Source organism: Denticeps clupeoides, chromosome 4 (genome assembly GCF_900700375.1).
Source record: "Denticeps clupeoides chromosome 4, fDenClu1.1, whole genome shotgun sequence".
Classification (NCBI taxonomy): domain Eukaryota; kingdom Metazoa; phylum Chordata; class Actinopteri; order Clupeiformes; family Denticipitidae; genus Denticeps; species Denticeps clupeoides.
In genome coordinates this window covers 24,810,895-24,833,308 of record NC_041710.1, presented here as the reverse complement: position 1 = coordinate 24,833,308, position 22,414 = coordinate 24,810,895, and the positions used below count along the sequence as shown (strand labels likewise).

At 43.2% G+C, this 22,414-nt stretch overlaps 4 protein-coding genes across 5 annotated transcripts; 2 read left to right on the top strand and 2 right to left on the bottom strand.

Annotated features, from left to right (window-relative positions):
* Positions 1–317: 317 nt before the first annotated feature.
* LOC114788731 (ufm1-specific protease 2-like) lies at positions 318–3,600 on the top strand. 2 transcript variants are annotated; one of them, XM_028977574.1, is made up of 12 exons: positions 318–403; positions 503–581; positions 681–864; positions 1,089–1,146; positions 1,236–1,390; positions 1,540–1,732; positions 1,882–2,028; positions 2,130–2,294; positions 2,418–2,542; positions 2,650–2,726; positions 2,799–2,923; positions 3,218–3,600. In XM_028977574.1, exons 1-12 carry the CDS (start codon positions 401–403, stop codon positions 3,302–3,304), a joined length of 1,398 nt encoding a protein of 465 aa, XP_028833407.1. In that variant the 5' UTR covers positions 318–400; the 3' UTR covers positions 3,305–3,600. The 2 variants fall into 2 exon arrangements, with proteins under 2 accessions (XP_028833407.1, XP_028833408.1); XM_028977575.1 differs by lacking the exon at positions 3,218–3,600 and having other exon boundaries at positions 2,654–2,726; positions 2,799–2,922.
* Positions 3,351–5,593, bottom strand: LOC114788732 (ankyrin repeat domain-containing protein 37-like). The gene is made up of 4 exons (XM_028977576.1): positions 5,171–5,593; positions 4,360–4,512; positions 4,184–4,275; positions 3,351–4,071 (listed from the first exon to the last, which is right to left on the bottom strand). Exons 1-4 carry the CDS (start codon positions 5,195–5,197, stop codon positions 3,855–3,857), a joined length of 489 nt encoding a protein of 162 aa, XP_028833409.1. The 5' UTR covers positions 5,198–5,593; the 3' UTR covers positions 3,351–3,854.
* A 120-nt stretch (positions 5,594–5,713) lies between these two features.
* LOC114788730 (sorting nexin-25-like) lies at positions 5,714–15,382 on the bottom strand. Its single transcript, XM_028977573.1, is given in 17 exon segments — positions 5,714–6,688; positions 6,839–6,939; positions 7,103–7,284; positions 7,391–7,457; positions 7,587–7,704; positions 8,031–8,192; positions 8,276–8,389; positions 8,604–8,744; positions 9,271–9,402; positions 10,234–10,398; positions 11,412–11,599; positions 11,763–11,833; positions 12,911–13,097; positions 13,556–13,728; positions 13,819–14,035; positions 14,641–14,722; positions 15,004–15,382. Coding segments are annotated over 17 exon segments (2,466 nt in total). The 5' UTR covers positions 15,310–15,382; the 3' UTR covers positions 5,714–6,628.
* A 1,555-nt stretch (positions 15,383–16,937) lies between these two features.
* Positions 16,938–22,374, top strand: LOC114788498 (cilia- and flagella-associated protein 97-like). The gene is made up of 5 exons (XM_028977138.1): positions 16,938–17,070; positions 17,311–18,261; positions 18,427–18,734; positions 20,997–21,147; positions 21,802–22,374. Exons 2-5 carry the CDS (start codon positions 17,319–17,321, stop codon positions 21,912–21,914), a joined length of 1,515 nt encoding a protein of 504 aa, XP_028832971.1. The 5' UTR covers positions 16,938–17,070; positions 17,311–17,318; the 3' UTR covers positions 21,915–22,374.
* Positions 22,375–22,414: the final 40 nt, after the last annotated feature.

Below are 22,414 nucleotides of genomic sequence, written 5' to 3'. Positions count from 1 at the left end.
ACACATCTGTTAACAATTTCCATAGGTTACATCCATTTTATTTGCAGGGCCCCCGTCTGGACAACAAATTTACTTTATTACTACTACAGCAGCCCGGTCATGTTCTTCCAATTCCAGCTAAATGGAGCGGGTTCTGTATGGTCCCAGTGACGCACACTGCAGTGGCACTTAATCAATGCTTCGTTTTACTCTTAAAACGATCAATATCGGCATGCACACGAAGCAAAATAATAACATGAGCCACGATCGCTCCAGCAGCCGGGCGAGGGGTTTCTTTCGCGCCACTGTCCCTTTAAGACAGGAAAAGTGGGCGGAGACTTCCATCCACTTCCGGCCGTCAGACATGGCAGCTTCCTGAGAGACTTTACGAGACGTTCTGCGAGGATGTCGTCTGTCTGAAATGGTACAAAGTTCTGCATTCACACGTCGCTGTTGTGGAGCATTAAACTAAACCACACCAGAACCGGGGAAGAGAGTAACACGCAGGGTGGACTTGTTCCAGGTCCTCGTAGACGACGGCGCCATGATCCTGCGTCTGGGAGGAGGTCTGGAGTTCCTGTGCCAGCTGGACGTCTCCGATGGTAAAATCCTCCTCGCTTCCCTGGGGCTGGTGTGGCCACAAGCAGTGACGTCCTGCACTATTTCTTTCTTTCTTTATTTCTTTCTTTCTTTCTCCGAAGCGTCCCAGAGGCAGCTGGAGGTTTCAAGGAGCTTTGCAGACCTGCGCTCGCGAGTGAAGGCGGAGTCCCTTGTTTTCAGCCTGACCGACAGCGCCTTATTTATTTGGCCCAATAAATCGTTTCAGGCCAGTCTCGATGACGTGGATGAAAGCACCGCGTGTGGAGAGCTGCTGCAGTATGTTCGGTAAGCACCATGCACCCACCCACCCTACGTTTACAGCATTTATCAGACAATCAGTAGTTACAGGGACAGTCCCCCCCCTGGAGACATTTGCTCAGGGACACAAGTGGGGTATTAAGTGGGGTTTGAACCTGGGTTCATGGGCAAGTTTGCTACCCACTACCACCCTTATTCTGTGGTGCATTAAATAAATAAATATTGAAGCTCTTCTGTTTGCGTTGAATCAGATCAGAAGATGACGATGGAGGGGGGAAGAAGAAGAAAAAAGACAAGAAGAGTGTTGTGGTACTGAAGAACCTCTGAACGACGATCTGCACTAGTACTCAGACTAGCATTTATTCCTGTTTTTTCCCCCCATCACCTGTTCCTCTCAGCCGGTTGTGAACCTGCGCTTCATGATGGAGATAACAGAACCGACTGAGCCCTCTGCACCCTGTCTCTACCGAGAGAACAAGAAGCACCACTGCATCAGGATGGTCCTGCCCATGGACTGCGTAGTTACTGTGCGGTCTGACGAGACCTTTGGATCGTGAGCCTTTTTTTTTTTTTTTTTGGTCCGGTTCACAAAAACTTACTTCAATATCGGTGCCAAATACGTGGGGGGAAAATCAATTTTATATTAAACGTAACGTGACTGCCCCGACAGACTTGAATGACCCGCTCTTCGTTTTCTTGTAGGTCCTGTAAACGCCTTTTGAGGGCACTCTCTACTCAGCTGTCTGAAATGGAGGCAGTCACACTGCGACACATGAAGGACACGGATGTGCCAGTACCTCGGCCCTTCCATTTTTCACTGCCCACTTCTACAGAACTGGTCACCATAGTTTACCCTGCTAGCGTTGATGACAAAGGGCTGGAATCTTTCAGAAAGGTATGAAAAGCAGAAGGCCTTCTTATTTATCTAATCTGTACTTTATACCATGTGTCATTTTTATTCCGTGCTGATGTATGGCGAGGCTACTTTAGAAACCCAGATATCACATCATGGCTTTGTCGGTTGATGTTCCCCCACTTTCATAGGAGCTTCACAACAGGTTCGAGCTGCCTGATGACAGGCCTTACTTTAGACGCTCAAACGCATTTCACTTTCCTGACGAACCTTACAAAGACGGCTACCTCCGAAACCCCCACAATCACTTGAATCACCCCAACATAGAGGGAGCAAAAGTGAGTTTGCTGAGACTCCGCTTCTCACCATTTATGAAGAACTGGCAAGTAAAGATGACATTGTGGTGCTGTTTCAATTAATGTTTATCCTCTCTCTCTAGCCGTATTTGGTGCAGGGTGTGTACAGCTACCATCACTACATGCAGGATCGAATGGATGATAATGGCTGGGGTTGTGCCTACCGCTCCCTACAGACCATCTGCTCCTGGTTCCGACAGCAGGGCTACATGGAGCGCACTGTGCCCACCCACAAAGAGATTCAGCAGGTAGGGAATCACCAGCCGAGCGCACAGTAAACAGAAGTTATCTCATCGACTGAATGCTTGTGTCAAACTCCAGCGGTGTGATTTGTAAACCAGTTTTATTGAGCTGATGTGTTTATCGTCCAGGCTCTTGTTGATGTTGGGGACAAGCCCGCAGCCTTTGTGGGCTCACGGCAGTGGATTGGCTCCATTGAAGTGCAGGCTGTACTGAGCCACCTATTGGGAGTGACGTCCAAGATTTTGTTTGTAAGGTCGGTTTGTATATTTTAGACTCCACTCAATTTCTATTACATTGACATTAATTCCCACAGAATGTAATAAGCCTTTAGGCTGGGTTACTTAAGTTTAATTTTTATAGCCAGGGCTCTGAGCTTCCCTCGCAAGGAAGAGAACTAGCAAACCACTTTCTGACTGAAGGAACTCCTGTTATGATTGGTGAGTGTGAAGTAGCAGGTATTGATTCATGAAATGTGATTTGCTTCTCACTCATGTCAATTGCCTGAACAGGAGGGGGTGTTCTAGCACACACCATTCTGGGAGTGGCGTGGAGCGAGACATCAGGGCAGATTCGCTTTCTCATCTTGGACCCACACTACACTGGGGGGGAAGACCTGCAGACCATCACTGACAAGGTGCTAAAGTCTATCGAACTCTGCAAATGATGTATTCTTTCAAATCACATGTTCACCTGTAAATGGGAACAGCACTCCATCCGAAAACAAGCAGAACCAATTAAATGTTATGATCAGACCTTGCCATTTTTTGCTTTAGAATTTTAATATTAAATTTGAATATAAGCTACATGCTATAATTGTGACTATATCTATGCAATCCTGCATATTTTTTGTAATTATATATATGTCTGTGTACTGAGCATACCTGTGTTCTTGTTTCATGCATATATAACCAGTTGTTTTTGTGTATAGGGATGGTGTGGATGGAAAGGACCCGAGTTCTGGGACCAGAATGCCTACTACAATCTCTGTCTTCCTCAGAGACCAAAGGCAATTTGAGCGCATGTGTGCATAGAGAGGAAAGAATAAATAAGCACCAACAAGATATTTTAACAAAGTTTTATTCCTAACTTAACTAATGTAAACAGTCACACTTTGCAGGTTGTAAAGTACAGGAGAGAGTTCAGGGATCTCAAAAACTTTGAACCCAGGGACAGTTCTAAATGTGGTGGTATTCATTCATTTCTCAGTTTCACTTGTCTGTGAGTTCAAAGTGCGCTTGTTTGATACCATGGGAACATTAAACCATGAGTACAGCAATAAGGACAATAAAAACTGTTGGCTCTCTTACTGTCTCCGTTTGTTGGCCCTTCTTGATGAGCATCATTGTCATCCTTGCTCTATTATGAACATATGCATTTGTATGTTCTCAGTCACACAGTAGTGTGGTATATTTATCAAAAAGGTGGGAAAGTAGACCCTCGTAGCAGCCCCTTCTTAGTGGAGGCTTGAGTGTCCACGCTATCCACTCTGTTAGACCTGATAGCAGCCGACTCTTCATATCAGTCTTTAGGGCTGTTTATTTCCCCATTTGGTGTAATCTGGCCAATCACCAGTCACGGGCCTTCTTTCCGTCTTGGGCATCTGGGCTGAGGCCTGCTCGCTTCTGGCCGGCGCAGCTGAGGTGGTCACGTGCCCTGCACGTAACGTCTGTCTGCACGCTCGGACGTCGCGTCTTTCGGAGGGTGCGTAACAACCTCCCGCATTCGGCGAAGCCGCATGACCATGCCAGGTCTTCAGCAGTCTGGCCCTTCTTATTACAAATCCTAATTTAGAAAGAATTGACAATATAAAAAATTTTGTAAACAAGCAACCAGCGTGGTTGACTTGGGTGTAATTTTTGGCAGCCGGAATTTTAAAAGGTTTTAAAACACTTACTCAAGCTGGGCATCACTGGCCACGAGGACGCTGACGCACTCCAAGCTCCCTGCCCTCACAGCTTTGTGCACAGGTGTTTCTCCAGAGACATCCTTTACAAAAAAGGTGCACTACATATTAAAATAATGCATTATTAACGTAAATTAGTCGAGCATGCTAAACTTTATAATAGGTACCTGCTGGTTGGCATCTGCTCCCGTTCGCAAGAGCCAGAGCAGACAGAAAGCCTGACCGCCAAAAGCTGCCAAGTGCGCAGGGGTCTGTCCACAATCGTCCCCACCGGAGTTCACCCCGTATCCGGCTTCAAACAAGTTGTCAATGCAGTCCAGCTGCACAGCACAGGGGGCAATAAGCTCATATCACACTGCTGTATTCAGCTACTTTAAAACATTGATATATTTTTGATGTTTTTAGAGTACATGTATTAAAAATATATATTAATATATTTGATATACTAGTGAAATATTTACATTTTGGATGCACTGTCCCAAATTTATTAAGGAAAAATGTTTATTTTGCTGTCCCTGAAATTAATGAGGTAATTCAAGGTTCAAAATTGGTTTATTGTCAGTACAACAGTATACGCAGTACACCGTGTATTGAAAAGGCAATTGTAAAAGATCAAAATGTATATGCACACTAAACCAAACTATACTAACTACAACTAAAACCTAAATACTATAAAAGAAAAGTTAAACTTTTCTGTGCACTGAACAAGGACAAACAGGACAACATCCTGTAGGATGCTCGTAAGAGGATATGCTGGATATTTCAAACAGGACACACAAGACAAGAACAAAAGGTAACAGTGACGACACAGCTGCCTCCCTGTCACTTTACACTACATATTCACAGTACAGATATTTACAGTACATATTCACAGTGACCTATATCTCAATATAACACACCATAATGGCCACCCGAGTCCTAACTACTGTGCTGGTTTTGTAACATAAAAAAGTAGTGTGGAATAGACCAGCGTCCTACCTGCGAATCCGCGTCCAGCAGCAACATTTCGACCGAATAAGTGACCGCCACAGACGCCAGGCGCGCGGACGGCAGACGGCCAGCGCGAGCCGGGGGCCGCGGCCACGTGACCCCGCCCGGCCGGCCAATAGGCGGCGAGCGACGCGACGCGACGTCCAGCAGGGCGAGGAGCTGCTGTGCGAAACCACACGTACGCACCGGCGGGGCGTTCTTCCTCCTCCACAAAGTTCATTACGTTATTATCGGTTATTATTCGCATCTAGACATTTGTCAGGCCTCCACTCCGATTTTTTTTTATCTATCATATTTATGTGTTATTGAAAATGTTTTCTTAGTCTCTAATTCGCACTTAATTATTTGTTAACTGATGTTAACTGATGCTGACAGCCCTTTTTGTGAAGGAATATGAGCTACCCTCAGATGTATAAATAAATAATACATGGTTGTTATTATTGTTGTTGTTGAAAATTACAGAATTTGAGACATCTATTTCAACAAAGGTGACTGATTGTCTCGTGAAGAATTTCTCGAGAACAGATGCCGTCACTGACAATGCTTTATTCATCAGGTCACCAAATGTATTTATATGCATACTACACCCAAACGATCTTTAGGTCGGCTTAATGGCCTTGTAATTATTTCACATATTGGATATTGTTTATATACATCATGCAGAGTACATTGTCATATTAAAATATGGTAAAAGATGTACAAGCACACCATGCCACATACAATAAAACAGGAATCAAACAAGGTGTACACTATTAAAGGTGTTATACAGCCACATCTCACTCCCAGCTGGAAGAGTGCTGCTGATATTTCTAAATGGAAACACATTCAATAATCAATAGATATATAATTAAAAAAAAAATGCCTGTAAAATGTGCTTGGACTTCACAGGGACTCATTATAATCTAAGAATCCATGACCATGTTTCAAGATTCCTGTGTGTTTTCCTGTTCCTTCCTGGGAATGTGATCTCTCCTGTGATCTCACAGCCTTTTTTTCTGCCAGCCTTCTGACTGCTCTTACAAAATTGAAGGCACATTGCCCAAGCATGCAATGTAGAGGGCATCAGGAACAATGCACACTCCAAATATCCAAAGTGTGCAATGTGCACCATTCTACTGTGCCTGATATGAAACACGGTCTGTGAAAACAAGGCACAAATCTAACAGATTTATCTAACAGAACAAATTGTTTCCAAGACAGGCTTAGACTTGGTAATCAATAAAAGTGCTGTGGCTTGGACAGGAGGCCTTCAGTGTTTCAGTATCAAAAAGCAAGGTCAGAATTAAAATCTTTGTCTAAAAATATTTAACATAGCTAATGGCAACTGTTAAAGCATCCTGAACTATTTTCCTTAAAATTATACAAGTGCACGTAGTACACACAGTACAAACACATGTGAAATAGCAGTTTTCATGTAGAAAAGTGTTTTATTAACAAAAGTCACCCCTAATCCATATCTATGCTCAGTTCAGGACACAACTCTCTCAGTAGTATCTCCATGAAAACCTAGAACCAAAGGACACACGTGATGCAAAATCCATCAGTCAGCTTGCAAAGCCCATACAATTATTATGATATTGATGAGGAAATTAGTTTACCAGAAGCTGCCTTTTAATGACAGCACTGGGTATTTGCAAAAGATGCTGCAAAACTCACATAGAGAAGGTGTTTGTTTGCACTGGCCTCCTGGAGAGCATTGAAGATCCTAATGACCCCAAAGCGTGCATTCTGCTGTCCAACCAGGTTCTGAAGAGCATCTGTAAGATAAGGTAAGATAAGATAAAAGATAAATCTTTATATTTTTTGTCGCTTCTCAAGAAACAACAAAATTTAAGGTAAAACCGGAAAAAGAAAGTCTTATAAGCTCAGGCCCATAGCCTCAAATGTGCTGTTCTGTGGCTCAGATTTTAAAATTTATACCTGGAATGCTGTCTAGAAGTTTCTTTTGTGCCTGTTCCCTGGTATAATGCCTCTGAGCTTTGGACTGGTTGTTGCTCAGAGATGCTTTTATCCCATCAGGCCACAAAGTGTCACGAAACACGGATATGTAGCAAACAAGCATTTGCTCGCCGAAGATCCAGTTCACAGTTTCTCTGATTTGCCTTGCAAACACAGTGGTAGACGAACAAACTCGACACTTGTTGAAGCACAGTATTTTTGCATTAATGTGTGTTCAACATCCTCAGCAGAGATCAGGGCAATACTCACTTGTTGATGGTCCAGCCAAATGTTACCTGGACCAGGGAGATTAGTGTTTTCCGGACCCACTTAAACACTGAGTGAAAAAACAATCCCAGACACAAGATACGTCCTTCTCTTAAAATCAGTCTTCACACACTATCACAAAGAGTCCAATTTGCCAAAAAATGGTTATGTCATGTTCATAAGTTCAACATCAGCTCACTTCCTCTAAGCTCAAAGATTTCTCCAATCAGCATGAAGAACGGCTCAGCCAGCACATCCTTCCTTCCATCCAGCTCCTCGCCGTAGTCAGAGAGATCGCTGTCATCATCTGTATCCTCCTGATTACAGTAGATCTATATTATTTAAATGAAAATGACAGTGTGCAAGTGTGTGTGTGAATTTAGCCAACAGTCCAAATGAATCATTACTGAATCATTAAAATGGTTCAGTGTGGTGATTGTAGCCAGGTTCAAATCCCACTTACTACCATTGTGTCCCTGAGCAAGACACTTATCCCTAAGTTGCTCCAGGGGGGGGACTGTCCCTGTAACTACTGATTGTAAGTCGCTCTGGATAAGGGTGTCTGATAAATGCTGTAATAGTAATTGTAAAATTAACCATTACAGTCTTCTTTTAATTGTTTGTGAAAGCATGTATTCTTCACCTCTGGTGGTGAGAAGAAGTCTCCAGGTAATCTTTCCAGAAACGAGGTAAGGCAGAAGGTGGACTTTTTCTGAGTTTCCATAACCTTGAGGAGCTCCGGAGAAGGACTGAGGAACGCATACACTTCCTCACACTGACACACACACTCATCTGAAAGCAACTTCTGAACACAATACGCAAAAGGAAATCACTGTTAACAACAAGCTGAAAAGGTGAAAGCTGAAAGCCCAGCTTTTAGTCAAATACCTGGAGGAAGTAGTTGAGCTGGATTTTGGACTTTTCCAGAAACTTCTGATCTATTGATCTGAAAGGCAGTTTACTAACGACTGGCAGTGGTATCTTTTTCAGGAGGGGAAAACACTGGCAAGGAAAAGATGTGAAACCATTTTGAAATACATTTGACTGAATGACTGACTGAGTCATATTACTGATATTTCATAGATATGTTTTAAAACTGGAGAAGGTGGAATGTGCATCAATTACAAGAGAATCTCCACATCTTCACCTATATTTACACTATAGCAGTGAAAAAAAATGATTTTTGGAGAGTTTCATGACAGTTCATGTTTTCTACCTGGACAAGTTTCCTGTGCAGAGCCTGGAACTCACAGAGTTTGCGGAACACGTCCCAGTGGTTCTGTGTGGAATCATCTACATCTGCAAGGCTGACACTCACACAGTACGACACTGTCTGCTCTCCGTTCTCCTCCACCAGCTGAGGGAGACACACAGAACACTCACCTTTACTCTGAGCTCAGCAACTGTTCATCAGCACTGACTTTCTCAGATGAGTGTGTCTGTGTACACTGTTGAGAAGTTTAGGGTAATTTAGAAATTTGACATGTAGAGAGGAACTTTATCAGCAAAAATTAGTCTTATTTTTCAGTGGAATGCTGTGTTCGTTAAGCCAAGCATGGCACTGTGACTTTGGGGTCATAGGTGCGTGTGTTACCCACCAGACAAAATGTTTCGGATTCATCTGATTCTGTAGCCACTTCTGACTGATCAATAATGAAGCTTCATTCATTATTAGGAAACCCTTCTCAATTGTTTTTGTAAAGTTGTAAATGGTCGGACTGAAGTAATGAAACTGGCCATATTCACGTTAGTACAGTGTATCAGCAGTGCAACTATATCCTTATTTAATGGAAAAACTAATTTTCTACATTTTCCACCAGGTTTTGACTAGTAGTGTGTGTGTGTGTGTGTGTGTGTGTGTGTGTGTGTGTGTTTTCACATACCTCACCACTGGTTACAGTTGCCCTCCACATGCCCAGATTTGTGCACCACAGGTCCGTGCGGGAGATGTGCAGCTGCAGGTCTGACTGCTCCTTCTCCATACATCCAATCTCCTCCTTCAGCTTAAATATTACCTTCATGAACACGAACACACAGATATCAGATGCTATTGTATACATGTGTGCATGTGGACTTGGAACCAGATGGCGGCGCAGCACTAGCTCACAGTGGACTTGTAATTACCCAGTACCGTTTGGGTTCCCTCCGGATCCAAAATGGTTCAGCGCGCAAAAAAAGACGCATGCAAATCAAAGAAAAAAGATGTCTCGGAAGCAGGTGAGAACATGGCCAGCATGAGAAATTTCTGCTCTTCAAGACTGTTTTGAATGCACTGACTGGCAAATGTTCAGGGAGGCTGCATCTTTGCGCTTAACGTAGCCTGGTTTGTCGATGCACTTTATGTCATTACGTGTCTTTGTTTAAATGTTATATGAAGCACTAGGTTCCGGAGAAGCATTGTTTTGTTTCAATATGTTCTGTCTAACATGTATGTAGCTGAAATGACTCCATTTGCTCCATTTCAGCAGCTCCACAGTCAACCACTTAAAGCAAATTTTCTATTCTTCCCACTGCTGACACCTATTAAGCACCTGAAAAAATGTAACATGAACAACTCCAAGTGACTGAGCAATGATTGACTTGTGCGTGTACTGTAAATGACATTGCAGCAGTCCCCATCCATAGATGTAGGGATTGGAAAAGAAGCCAATGAATGACAGGAGAGAGCAACAGATCTCTAAACCCCCTCCTCGATTGCTTAAAAAAAAAAAAACAACAGGCAATCGAGTTTTAGTTGACATTCCTCACTTTAGAGTGACAATTAGCAGAATTGCTTCCGATAGTGTGGTGTAGTGCGAGAGGGTGTTGGCACATGCAGGTAAGGCAGAAACGGCCCTTGGACGTGCCTTTTTATCAGGCTTGGGTGAATTCTGGATGGAGCCCAGTGTCTGGCGCTTGTACTGCAGCTTGCTGTTGAGCTGGCGTAGACGATCGGTGGCATAGCTGGCCTGTTTGTCGATGCCTGGGCTACCCTGATCCTGTGCCAGGTCACTGGCCTCCATGGTCTGGCACTGCTTAATAGAAAACAGAGACTAGTATTTGGAGTGTGATTTGAGTGTACATAAATCGCTAGCTAGTCCATGACAATCACTTCACTTTTAAATTGTGCTGCCAGATGCCTAGTTACATGCTTGCAATTCAATGTTTTGTTGACAAGCTCAAAAACACCAGTCAATACTGATTCCAAAGAGGGCACAGGACCAAAAGATACTGACCACATCCAAGATAACACACTCAACAAGCATCAAATAATCAAGTTAAAGTTATATTTTAAAAAGCTGTAGTATTGAGCTTCTAGCATTAAAAGAATAGTCCAGCATGGTTGAGAGGTAGTAGCCTAGTGGGTAACACAGAAGACCCAGGTTCAAACCCCACTTACTACCATTGCGTCCCTGAGCAAGACACTTAACCCTGAGTGTCTCCAGGGGGGACTGTCCCTGTAACTACTGGTTGTAAGTCGCTCTGGATAAGGGTGTCTGGTAAATGCTGTAAATGTAAATTTAAATGAGACACACTCCCAGAAATGGTAGGTTGTTTGTCCAGTTCCTCCAATGAAACCAGAAGTGGTCACAATATACAGTATTAGTGTCATACCTTTCAGGGTGCTCTGGTTCCGAGTTCTGGGACAGAGTTTGATGCTTTTTGTGTGTGTTACTGATTGTGTCTAGCCCTCATCAGTCCTGTGTACTGTCCACGTCTTTGTTTTGTCACATAGTAAGTCCCCCGTTTGGGGAAAAAGCTCCAGGGTTACTGCTACAATGGCCCTTCCACTTCTTTCCTCCTCATATTCCCCACACTGAATTGGCAAATTCTCTTGCTCCCTCTCCATCTCAGTGCTGCTGAGGGTTGAGGGTTCTGGTGCAAAATCATCATGTGGGTGAATGCTTCCCCTGCCGATGGTGAGGAGGTCCCCCCAGACGGGTGCTGTATAAATTATGACACTTTTTACCTGGGCGATTATTGAATCTGTTATTATGAGAGGTGCAAGTGCGTGCACAGACTTCCTAGTTAAAATGTTACTGACCATTTGAACGTGCGGCACCTCAACGTCATCCATGGTGCTGTCCTCCTGCTGTTCGTAGTTGGGGCCACCCAGCAGACAAATCCTCTTCTCACACTGCTTCTTGGCTACAGTGAGCTGGTTGATGTAACGCTTCATATTCCGGGCCCTCAGCAGGTCTGTCTTGATGGCCTTCTCCTTCCCTTTGCTTTCTGCAGAGTATGAGCACAGATGGAAATGTCCGAACACACAGACAGTCTCTTAGCCATGACTTTACTTCTCCAGGATGTATTTCGATCTTTATAAATGAACCGTGTAAATAAGCAAAGGCCTGTTCAGAAGGAAGGGCGAGGTCACCACCACAGATGAGCCCACCTTTATTCTTCTTTACTTGTGGGAGACTGTTGATGGTGGTGGCTTGGAAGATCTCCAGCAAGATTTCATACCTAAGGATTACATTTACACATTTTAATACAAAAGACCTTGTTGAAGCAATGGACAAAACAATATCTTTATATATCTTTTATGGATCAGCATTAATTTGATGTAATTAATATCAAGTAATATTTTTTCAGCCATTTTTAGTTTTTTTTTTTTGCATTTCTTTCTGTATCCAGTTTCCCTGTCAGATTGTAGTGATCTACTAGAGACACAGCGCTGCCATGGAGACAAAAAAAAGGGCCCCAGACCATTGTCATGCAAGTTTGGATGACAGGGACCAGACAGGTTTATATGTGGCACTTTTTTGACACGAGGACTGCTTTATAAGCAGACGCAGATATTAAAATGCCTGTGACTAATTGCAATTTCAGGCGTCGCGACTCAAACTAATCCCATGTTGTAAATCCGAAGGCTTGAGGGCAAATCTGGGCCATAAAAAAAATTAGTTTACATGCCTGATGGAAAGATTTTATTTTATACCCTCAGTGATTTGTCAAGATGCTATTATTGTTTCCTGTTTAGCTTTGCTGTTCGCACATTTTCTGTTTTCTTTAAAAAATGGGGAGACATGGGGAAACAAAACATTGACACTGTTTTTAACCAGTGCTACTGTTAATAGAAGGCAAAGAGATAAGGCAATATTATTAGGAGAATGTCTGTTAAGAAAAAAATATTTTTTAAAATTAAGAACAGAAATGTCTTTACTCGCATGCCCACAATTTTCAAATCACACGAACCTTGCAGAGACCCAGCCAGCAGGGGGAGCTTTAGGCCTTCTTTCTCATGTTCATTTCAAAATACAAATGCCAAATACAAACCTTTGAATTGTAGTTACCTAAATTTTTGTCAGTCTATTTTGTCAGACAATATTGAAATATTCTTTTAGCCAAATTAATAAAACAATTAATCTAAAACTATGCTCTAAAACTAAAATACATGATATCCTTATATCTTAGGGGATACTGGGTTATTAACATTTTTTTAATACTGTTGGTGTTCTCATTTAATAATTATGATATTGTTTAATTTTATTGACTGGATAATTTGCCTGGACTTTAAATTACCACAATACATAGTCTGACCTGAGCTTCTTAAGGAAGTCCACATCGTTGCTATTGCTGATGAGCTTGATAAACTCCTCATATGAAGGAGCATAGGTATACGCCTTTCTGTGCAGCTCCATCTGATGCTCACGCTGCTCCAGCTGGAACAGCAGCATACGATTGATGTAGTCTGGATCGCTCAACACCTCCACAAGGGGCTTAAGCACTACACAAACCGAGACAAATACATTCATATACGTTATAAAATGTCAGCAATTCAAATAACTGGAATAGAACTGGACACACACACATTCACACCATCTACTCATGCACTCACACCTATTCAGAGTTGCCAACCCCCCTAGTGTGCATGACTTTGAACATTGGGAGGAAACTGGAGAGCCTGGAAAAAAAAACGCCAACACCGGGATGGCAAGCAGACTCTGCACACACAAGGTCAGAGCCAGGATTCCAACTTGTGAGATGTGAGGCCACTTTTGCTAACCACCTCAGTGTGGCCCCACGATGAAAAATGACTAATACTTATAATCTTTGCATGATTGTCTATTCAAGTAACCATCACATTGGTTAGTGTAGCCTGCCTACAGTTCCTGACTGCCATGCGAAAACATGGTGCAGAAACGTAGCCATGAGACAGAATGGCAACATGTTAGTATGCCTCACCTTTGACCATGAAGACATCAGAGAGCACCAGGCGCAGGGTGTGTGACTGGGCATGCCGGGTGGGCAGCAGCGCTAACAGCAGCATTCGGGTGCAGCAGCGCAGGAAACGCTGCTCAGTCTCTGGGGTGGACAGACATGGGTGCAAAGCAAAGGGCTGCGGTTGCTCTTCATACCTTGAGAGGTAACAGATAGCAGTTAAATCAGGCTTCTAAACACCAAATCAGGTCCTGCCTACAAATTGGAATTTGAAATGCTTTTCTCACATGGTGTTGGCAGTTTTAAGGTTGCAAAAGTGTGCATGCAGTGCCTTCATTATATCATCGCAGACCACATCCACCACATCTGCTTCTGCCAGGCGGGCTCTCAGTTATCCTACAACCTCCCAGAAGTCCTCTAAGAGAAGCTGGTACAACTGGACATCATCACTGCTTAAACGCTCATACCAGGGCAAAATGTAGTCCCTATAGGCATAGTCAAACACTACAGACAGAAGGGGCACGGGAAAACAACAGCATCAGCCTAAAAAGGGAGAGAAATGTGTGAACAACTTTTCAGTGAAAGTGAAGTGATTGTCATTGTAATACACTGCATCACAGCACACGGTGACACAATGAAATGTGTCCTGCTTTAAACCCAGTGAGCAGTGGGCAGCCATGACAGGCGCCCGGGGAGCAGTGTGTGGGGACGGTGCTTTGCTCACTGGCACCTCAGTGGCACCTTGGCGGATCGGGATTCGAACCGGCAACCGGTTCGGGGCCTCTTCCTTAACCGCTAGGCCCCCCCCCACATTTGGGGAATTAGCAGGGATCACCACAGAGATCACAGTATCTCCCCTGCCAGGTAAGTATGAAGAGCTAGCTCCTCAGAAGAGTCTGGCTTAAAGCTTTTTAAAAAATTGTCACGTCAAATGCTGATTCAGTAATGCATTCTGTTATGCTGCTTGTAAAGTACATATTATTTGGACTAATATGTGTCTACTTCCATGTTTGTTCTGTGAACAATCAAATAATGATTTTATAGATAAAAAAAAATCGAATGGCAGATGTATGCATCTATCCATCTTTCCTCATTGGAATGGTGTTTACCTTCTTTGAGAGCCTTGTCCACACTGGGTGATACCACTACTTGTCTTGTCTGTGCAGACTCGGGCAGCGGGACAGAGTCAAACTGCACAGGTATTAAAGCACTTATGAGGAAACATCAGCTCGAAACAATGTGTTGAACAGCCAGAAGAAGTGGTTACAGAATCAGATAAAGGTATCATTTAGTGTGTAACACACCCGCCTATGAACCAGAAGACCACAAAGTCTCAGATTCAAACCCCACTTACTACCACCACTACCACCGTGGGCAAGACCCTTAACCTGAGATGCTTCTCAGATGTGGACTACTAACACATGGGGCTTATTACCCAACCACTCATAGCAAAACCAACACCAATCACTTACCGTCATTTGTCTCAGTAAGTCCATTAAGTCCTCGGGATTCTTGATGGGCTCAAAATCTCTTAACTTCATGGCACTTTGCTCAGTGAGGAAACCCACACTTCCCAGTAGAAAGCAAAGTAAAATAAACGAGAGGCAAACTACGATCTTCAGGAAAAGTGAAGCGATGGTCAACTCTTCACAAACACACTGGAAACCAATCGTTGCGATGAGTCCGAACATGACACATGGAATAAAAATTCGTTTAGTAGACCACACTGTCCCGCGACGAAACACAGAGACAGGCTCCTCACTTTTACAATCATCCATACTACTTCTCTTATACTGCTGTTCATGAAATAGCCACCTAACTCCAGATTTGCTACAGCGTGTTCCGTTAAGATCCATTTTTACAACCTCAGTAATTACTCAAAGCAGGTAAGTAGGTTAAGGATTCGTTGCCCCCTGATCTTTCCAAGTAGATAATCACTGCAGAGCTACTTAACCTCGGTATCCTCAGCAGTTGGCTGTATCTGTATGTGATCTTCAGAGGAAAACAGTCGCCACAGAAAACTGGCAGAATAATGTCATCACTGCGTGTACAGTTGAAGTCAAAAGATCACAGTCCTGGTGGGTCTACATTCTCTTCAAATCAATTCAAATATTTCTTCATAAATCCTTAGAAATTACTGTTAAGGTATGACCAGAAATCAACAGCCAAATAAAATATAAAGTTTGGTTTTTAAAAATTAATTATACAGTTCTTGCGAATTAAATGTTCATGTATGGAAATTACAGTCAATCACACTACCAGTCCAAAGTTTGGACGCACCTACTCTGTGGCAGTTATGGAGGCTAAGATGAAGACATTTTGAAGAATCCAGCATAAACCTTCAGGACGTGTGGAAACCATCCCTGTCGTCTAACTTAAGGTGGTGGAGAGAAGCCAAGTGAAATGCTGCCATCAAAGCAAAAGCTCCCTGGTTTGGAGAGATGCAAATGTACAATCCATTTTTGCAATATATAATTTTTGTTTATTACTTAACCACACATGTATTATTTTTTGATCATGCGTCTTCAGTTTTGTTTTATAATGTAAAAAGTGCAATACCCACAAATACGTGGGTGTGTCTCAAGTGGTAGTGTATACTTGTAAATCAAATGTTTCCTTTGAAAGTTGCCTATGAATGCATTTCTAAAAACTTGCCTTAATGTTGCGACTGCATTAGCGCAACAAATTTATTTAGTGAAATGACTATCCAGAAAACATTTAACATGACTAGTAGTCATTAATAAATAAACAAACATATTTTATAATGCGTATTAATATAATGCGTATTCGGAACAACATTATTGACCTCATGTTTGTGCATGCATATTAAACTAAAAATGTAAATATTTAAAATCATTTTTGGAAGTGGATGAGCTCCATCTTCTGGCTAATGCAGAAAGGTGGTGGCGTTGCTGGGTTACAGTAGTCACGTAACGATATTAACCAAACAACGCCTGCGAACGGTTTCCGGTATGTGTCAAAGTAAAGTAAACGAAATGGGGGTTTATATTTGAAATTCTATTTCAACTGAAAGGTTAAGAAATCAATTCGGAAGTATTTACAATTTTTTTTACATCAGAATATGAAAGAGTTTAAGGTATTATTTGAAAATCTGCAAAATTGTTGAAAATTGAGACTTTACAAGAGACTTGCACAGAATAACAATATACATAAATCTCAAATTGAAGATTTAATCTTCAATATGAAGTGAGACAGTGAGTCAGGAGTGTTTTGCACAAAGTAGTTACGTATAAGATTAAGATAAAATATATATTTGAAACATTTTCCATCGAAAACATCGCTTATTTTGGAGGCGGTGAGGACATAGTAGAAAAGGAGCGTCTGCGAATTGACTTTTATTTTGAAGTCCTTTGGCTCAGTAAACGGAAGTTGAATTGTTGTTTTCCCTCACTTGATTCCGGGTGCCGTACTATGAAGTGTGTCTCTTGAGTGAAATAAAGCCCGTAAACGTCGCTAATGTAACCCGTTGCGCAGTGACTGGCATTCATATTGCCGATAAAATAAAAACGGGACAGCCGGTAGGTTGACATGCTTTTAAAAACATGAATGCGTGGCCGTGGTTTTCTAGCTGGTTGGGGTCAATTCTGTGTGTGTGTGCGTGTGCCTGTCTAGACAGCAGCAGAGAGGTTCGTCCATTCTGCTGTATGTCGTACATTTGGTCTTGTAAGATATCTAATTGGCATGTGGAAGTAATTGCTGTATTGTGGTTAAATGATAAATTAAACGACTGATTGACTTCTTGCTGTCTCTGATGAAAGGTGAGGGTATGTACAGCCCCAGGGAGCTGGAGGGAGAGGTGGACCACTCCTTCTTTGACAGCGATTGTGAAGATCAAGGCAAACAAAGCAATAACAGAGAAGATGACGGAAAGAACAAGGGCAACGTAGACTCGTTTTATCCGGTGTCACTAGTGGAACAGAAGGCTAAAGAAGGCCAGAGGTGGGAGGGTGATTCTAGTTCAGAGCATGTGGGTGGAGATGAACAAGGTGCTCATGGAATGAAAATAGATGATTCTGGCAGAAGGGATGGAGAGCAAGAGAGCAGTAAATGTGATCTTGATATGGAGGAGACGGTGGCAGACAGAGACTGTGTAGCAGACAGCAACGTGTCCCCTAGTCTTTCCTCCTTGAGTGAAGACTGGTCAAAAGGCAAACGTTCCCCTTCCAGCGGCTCTACTGATGGTTCGAGAGCGTCATCACAAGTAGAAAATGACTCTGATGTTGAAGATGGATACCACCAGAGTGGCAGCGAAGAGGAAGATGAAAGCCTGCGAGGGTCCCAACCCTGTAAGAGAAGGGTCAAGCAGCAGAGATCATTTAGGATATCCAGTCCCTGCCCATCCCTTTCCTCTGAGCTGGAGAGCTCTTACAGCAGTGATGAGGACTGCTACTCCTCCCCAGAACCTTCTACCAAAACGCTGCCTCACCCCCAGGCTACCTGCTCACCCAGACAAAGTGCCATGCGAGCCTCAACCTTTCAACAAGTGAAGCTCAAAGCCCCAGAAGTACTTGAGTCAGATGATACGATAACCGATGTAACCCCGCTGTCTACCCCTGATGCCAACCTAGACCAGACGTTCGAGCTGCCCAGTGCACTGCCGCTGAAGGAGCCAAAAGCGGTGGTGTCCGAACCCAAGCAGCAGAACGCCACAAATGACTTGGTTGTCAGAACCGACAGCGCTTGTGAGAAACTGGATTCCGACCAAGAAGGTAGGGACAGATTTTCTTACATCTTAAAGATGCTTTCAAAGGATGTGCATATAATTGTATACCTGCATGCGTTCTGACCAAAAGATCAAAAGTGAAATCAGGGAACAGTGAGTGTTGGGTTGCGCCCAGCGGCTCAGATGACATCCTGTGCTCTCTGTTGTTCAGCTTCTCATTACACAGACAGATCGTTGTTGAGTTTGGTGAGCCAGGTGGACAGCTCTCTTCTTTTGGAAGTCCCCGGCAGCAGGAACCGGAAAAACTACTCCTTCACCAACGAAGAGGTGCGCCGCATTGACCGGGAAAACCAGCGTCTTCTCAAGGAGCTTTCACGGCCCTCGGCCCGCTCGCGCAACAGCAGCGGCACCATTTCGTCCAGCAAGGCCAGCTCCAAGAGGACCACACCTCCCATCCGCATGTACCACAGCGCCCTCAATAGGCAGCGTGAGCAGCAGCGCATTGAAAGAGAGAACTTGGTGAGTTGCCCCTGAAGAGTTGTGCTGGTTCATGTTCTCACAACGTTCTCACACTTAGTGGCTCCATGGATATTTCTCGGATAGTCTGACCTGCACAGGAAACAGAGCTGGCCTCTGAAAATCAATGTCTATGTAGATATGTTTTTTTTCTGTCCAGTAGGTGGAGTCCCAGTCTTTAGGTGCGCTAGTATTAGATCAATGAAAAGTTAATCTGAATATTGTTGTTTCATTAACACTAGCTTTTTTTGGTGCCAAAGATGATTGAAAATATTAAGTCATTGCCTTCATAGTTAATGAAGTGACATATGCAGAAAATATTTTCATAGTGCACAGGCTTGGTTCAGCCCAAAGACTTTAAAAGGTAATACCTTAAAATATACCTCATTGGACAATATATAGATTGCTGAAAATCAGATTGTAATACAATACAAAAATGCAACACACTAAACTAAATGTCATAAACTCCATTTATGTTGTAGTAATATGCAGTAAAATATTACATCTCAATGCAGCAAGTAATGTCTTGTTGTTACATTTACAGCATTTGTCAGACGCCCTTATCCAGAGCGACTTACAATCAGTAGTTACAGGGACAGTCCCCCTGGAGACACTTGGGGTTGTAAGTGGGATTCTGGTTCAGAGGAGAGTGTGTTACCCACTAGGCTACTACCACCCCAAACCACCTTAAAACCTGAACGTATCTTTGTCTGTGTTGTCTGGCACATTTACTTTTCACATTAATCCATCAGTTGTCAACTTGTGCCAGGCGATGACTATGACAATATTTCCTGCTTCCAGTGGATTTCCAAAAGTTTGTCCATTTGTCGCAGGTTTAGCACTAAAGGATCCCATATCCTCGCCATGCTGTGCGGTGCCCACACTGGGTTGACTGGAGTTGGTCAGTGGGACGTCCTCCCCTTGCTCAGCTCTAGGTGAAAGTGTTGGAGTGAAAGTAGAGACTGTACTTGGCAGACAGACTGCAGCAGGTGGAGGGAGTGGGGATGGGGGGGGGGGGGGGGGGGGGGGGGGGGGGTCACAGCCCTGTCACAGCCCTGTCACCAGGCTTGACATTTTGGAGGATTCTCCAACGAGTCCAACGTCTTCTCAAATGAGTCCCCATAGGTCAGCCAAAAAATGCAACTGGGGAGACAATGTCACCAGTTTCACTGTTGACTGACTTCAAAGAATATGTGAAATATGCTTAATTCAATATTCACAGACCGCACAATATTCAAGGTGTGCTGGGTTCTGCAATATACATGCATACATTTTGCAAATGATACGATCATTACATGAAAAGTCCGTCTTGAAAATCAGAAGAAAATGTGAACCTGCTTCACAGGCTATTAAATGAATTGAAAGAGGGACTGGATGACTTGCATTGTGCAACACGGAGGCTGTGGAAAGTACAGACTGTACCCCTGATGTCTTGGGGTTCATCCTTTCTCTCTCACTGTCTGTCTCTCGCTCTCTCTCTCTCCTTCTCCCTCTATTATTAGTCTTGTGCCGTAACCCTATCTTGCCTGTGAGCCTTATGCCGCCCCGCCCCTGCACTTCTCTTGCATTTATGCAAAAGTGCAAACTGACCAATTAGAAATGTTAGTTTTTCATTACAAAATGTGTAGATTAACATAAAAAGTTCAGTGAAGGTTTATCTTTTTAATCAGATGTATTACTAAAAATGGTACAATATAAGATATTCAGTCTAGATACTTTTCAGGCCAAAAGTGCTGAATTAATTTTAGTTGTGCCAGGTCTTTCCTTTTGGTTTTGCTTACTGTGGCCTTTTCAGATGACTGCCTGAAAGCGAAGGAGGCATCTGCTGGTGACACGTTGGCCCACTGATGCCCGTAATTTGTAGTTTCAGTAGAGCGCATTCAGATGCTAAGAGAAAGCGTCTGAAGGCTCCGTTCGTACCGGGATGAAATATTTCTCAGTTGCTGTATGTCAGCAGATCATCCGTCTTATGTATTGGTGCATGTGATCAGGAGTACATTCTGTGCAGCTGCCATAAGGGCAAGGTCATGGCATCTGGCCAGACAGCCAATGGAAGCCCACTGAGCGGATCAGGATCCTCTAAAGATCATTGACTGAACATTGATCGTGAAGTTGAATAGAATCAGCTATTAACTGTGATGTAAGCCTGTTACTTAATAAAATGTCCCATAGCAAAAATAAATGTACTGAATGTAATGCAGTGACATTTGTAAAATTCCCAGTAATGCAATTCATGTTGTCATGTTGTTTCACATTTGGCTACAGGCTTTCCTAAAGCGCCTGGAGTCCGTGAAACCCACTCCCGGCATGACGCGTTCAGAGCAGCTGGCTGACTTTCAGCGGCAGACCAGCTACCTTGGTACGTCAGTGTCCCCGTCAACCTCGGAGAGACTTCTGTCCAGCTACTCATCTCCAGGTATGACCTCATCCATGGAATTCTCACGCAAGATCGTCTCTAGAGTACCACTATCACTCAATGCTGATCTTGTTTGATTTAATGTACAGTACAGGCCAAAAGTTTGGACACCTTCTCATTTAATGTGTTTACTTTATTTTCATGACCATTTACGTTGGTAGATTCTCACTGAAGGCATCAAAACTATGAATGAACACATGTGGAGTTATGTACTTAACAAAAAGTGGAGACCTGACCTCCACAGTCACCAGACCTGAACCCAATTGAGATGGTTTGGGGTGAGCTGGACCACAGAGTGAAGGCAAAGGGGCCAACAAGTGCTAAACACCTCTGGTGTTGAACTCCTTCAAGACTGTTGGAAAACCATTTCAGGTGACGACCTCTTGAAGCTCATTGAGAGAATGCCAAGAGTGTGCAAAGCCACATGTGTTCATTCATAGTTTTGATGCCTTCAGTGAGAATCTGCCAATGTAAATGGTCATGAAAATAAAGAAAACACATTGAATGAGAAGGTGTGTCCAAACCTTTGGCCTGTACTGTAGGCGACCTCAACATTTTGGTTTGTCTCGTGGGGAGTGTGAATTTGTGTTGTTTTTGTGTGTGTATGGGGGGGACGTCTGACGAAGGATTTCTGACACCTCTCTCTGCTTACAGGCAAAAGCTCCAGACCCTGCAGCACATCTAGCCACCGCAGCAGACCAGCCTGCTCCACTCCTGCCCCTACCAAACTCAGCAGAGCCTCGGCACCTCGGCCTGCCTGGTCTTAGATCATGCCCACGAGAAATATGAAAAAGGCCTAAATACTTCTGTTATTCCATTTGGAGCTTCAAATATGTTGTTAAACCATGAAATGACATGAAGATGTTTCATACTACGAGTCAGCTTGGTGGAATTGCCCCACTAAATGCTGGCCCAAGAGACAGAGTGGCACTAAATGTGTCAGTGGTGTATCATCATAAAGTTGCATTCAATGGCCTTCATTCCCTGTTCAACAAACAGAGATGCTTCATTTGTGCATGAACACCATTCCTATCTGCTTGTTGAGTTTAGCTTCTTCCATGTTCAGCTTTACATATAGTGGCTTCCTGTGTTCAGCGGTGTCGTATGTGTATAATACAATTATGAATAAATAAAAAAAAAAAGATATTTGGAATTAAGTAAACGAAGACAAATCTATATTTTATACAGTGCTATTGTCAGTTTATGAATAAACGTACTTTGTTTGCCTCCTCCCATGTTTTTTTATCTCACAATGTCCCCACCTGTC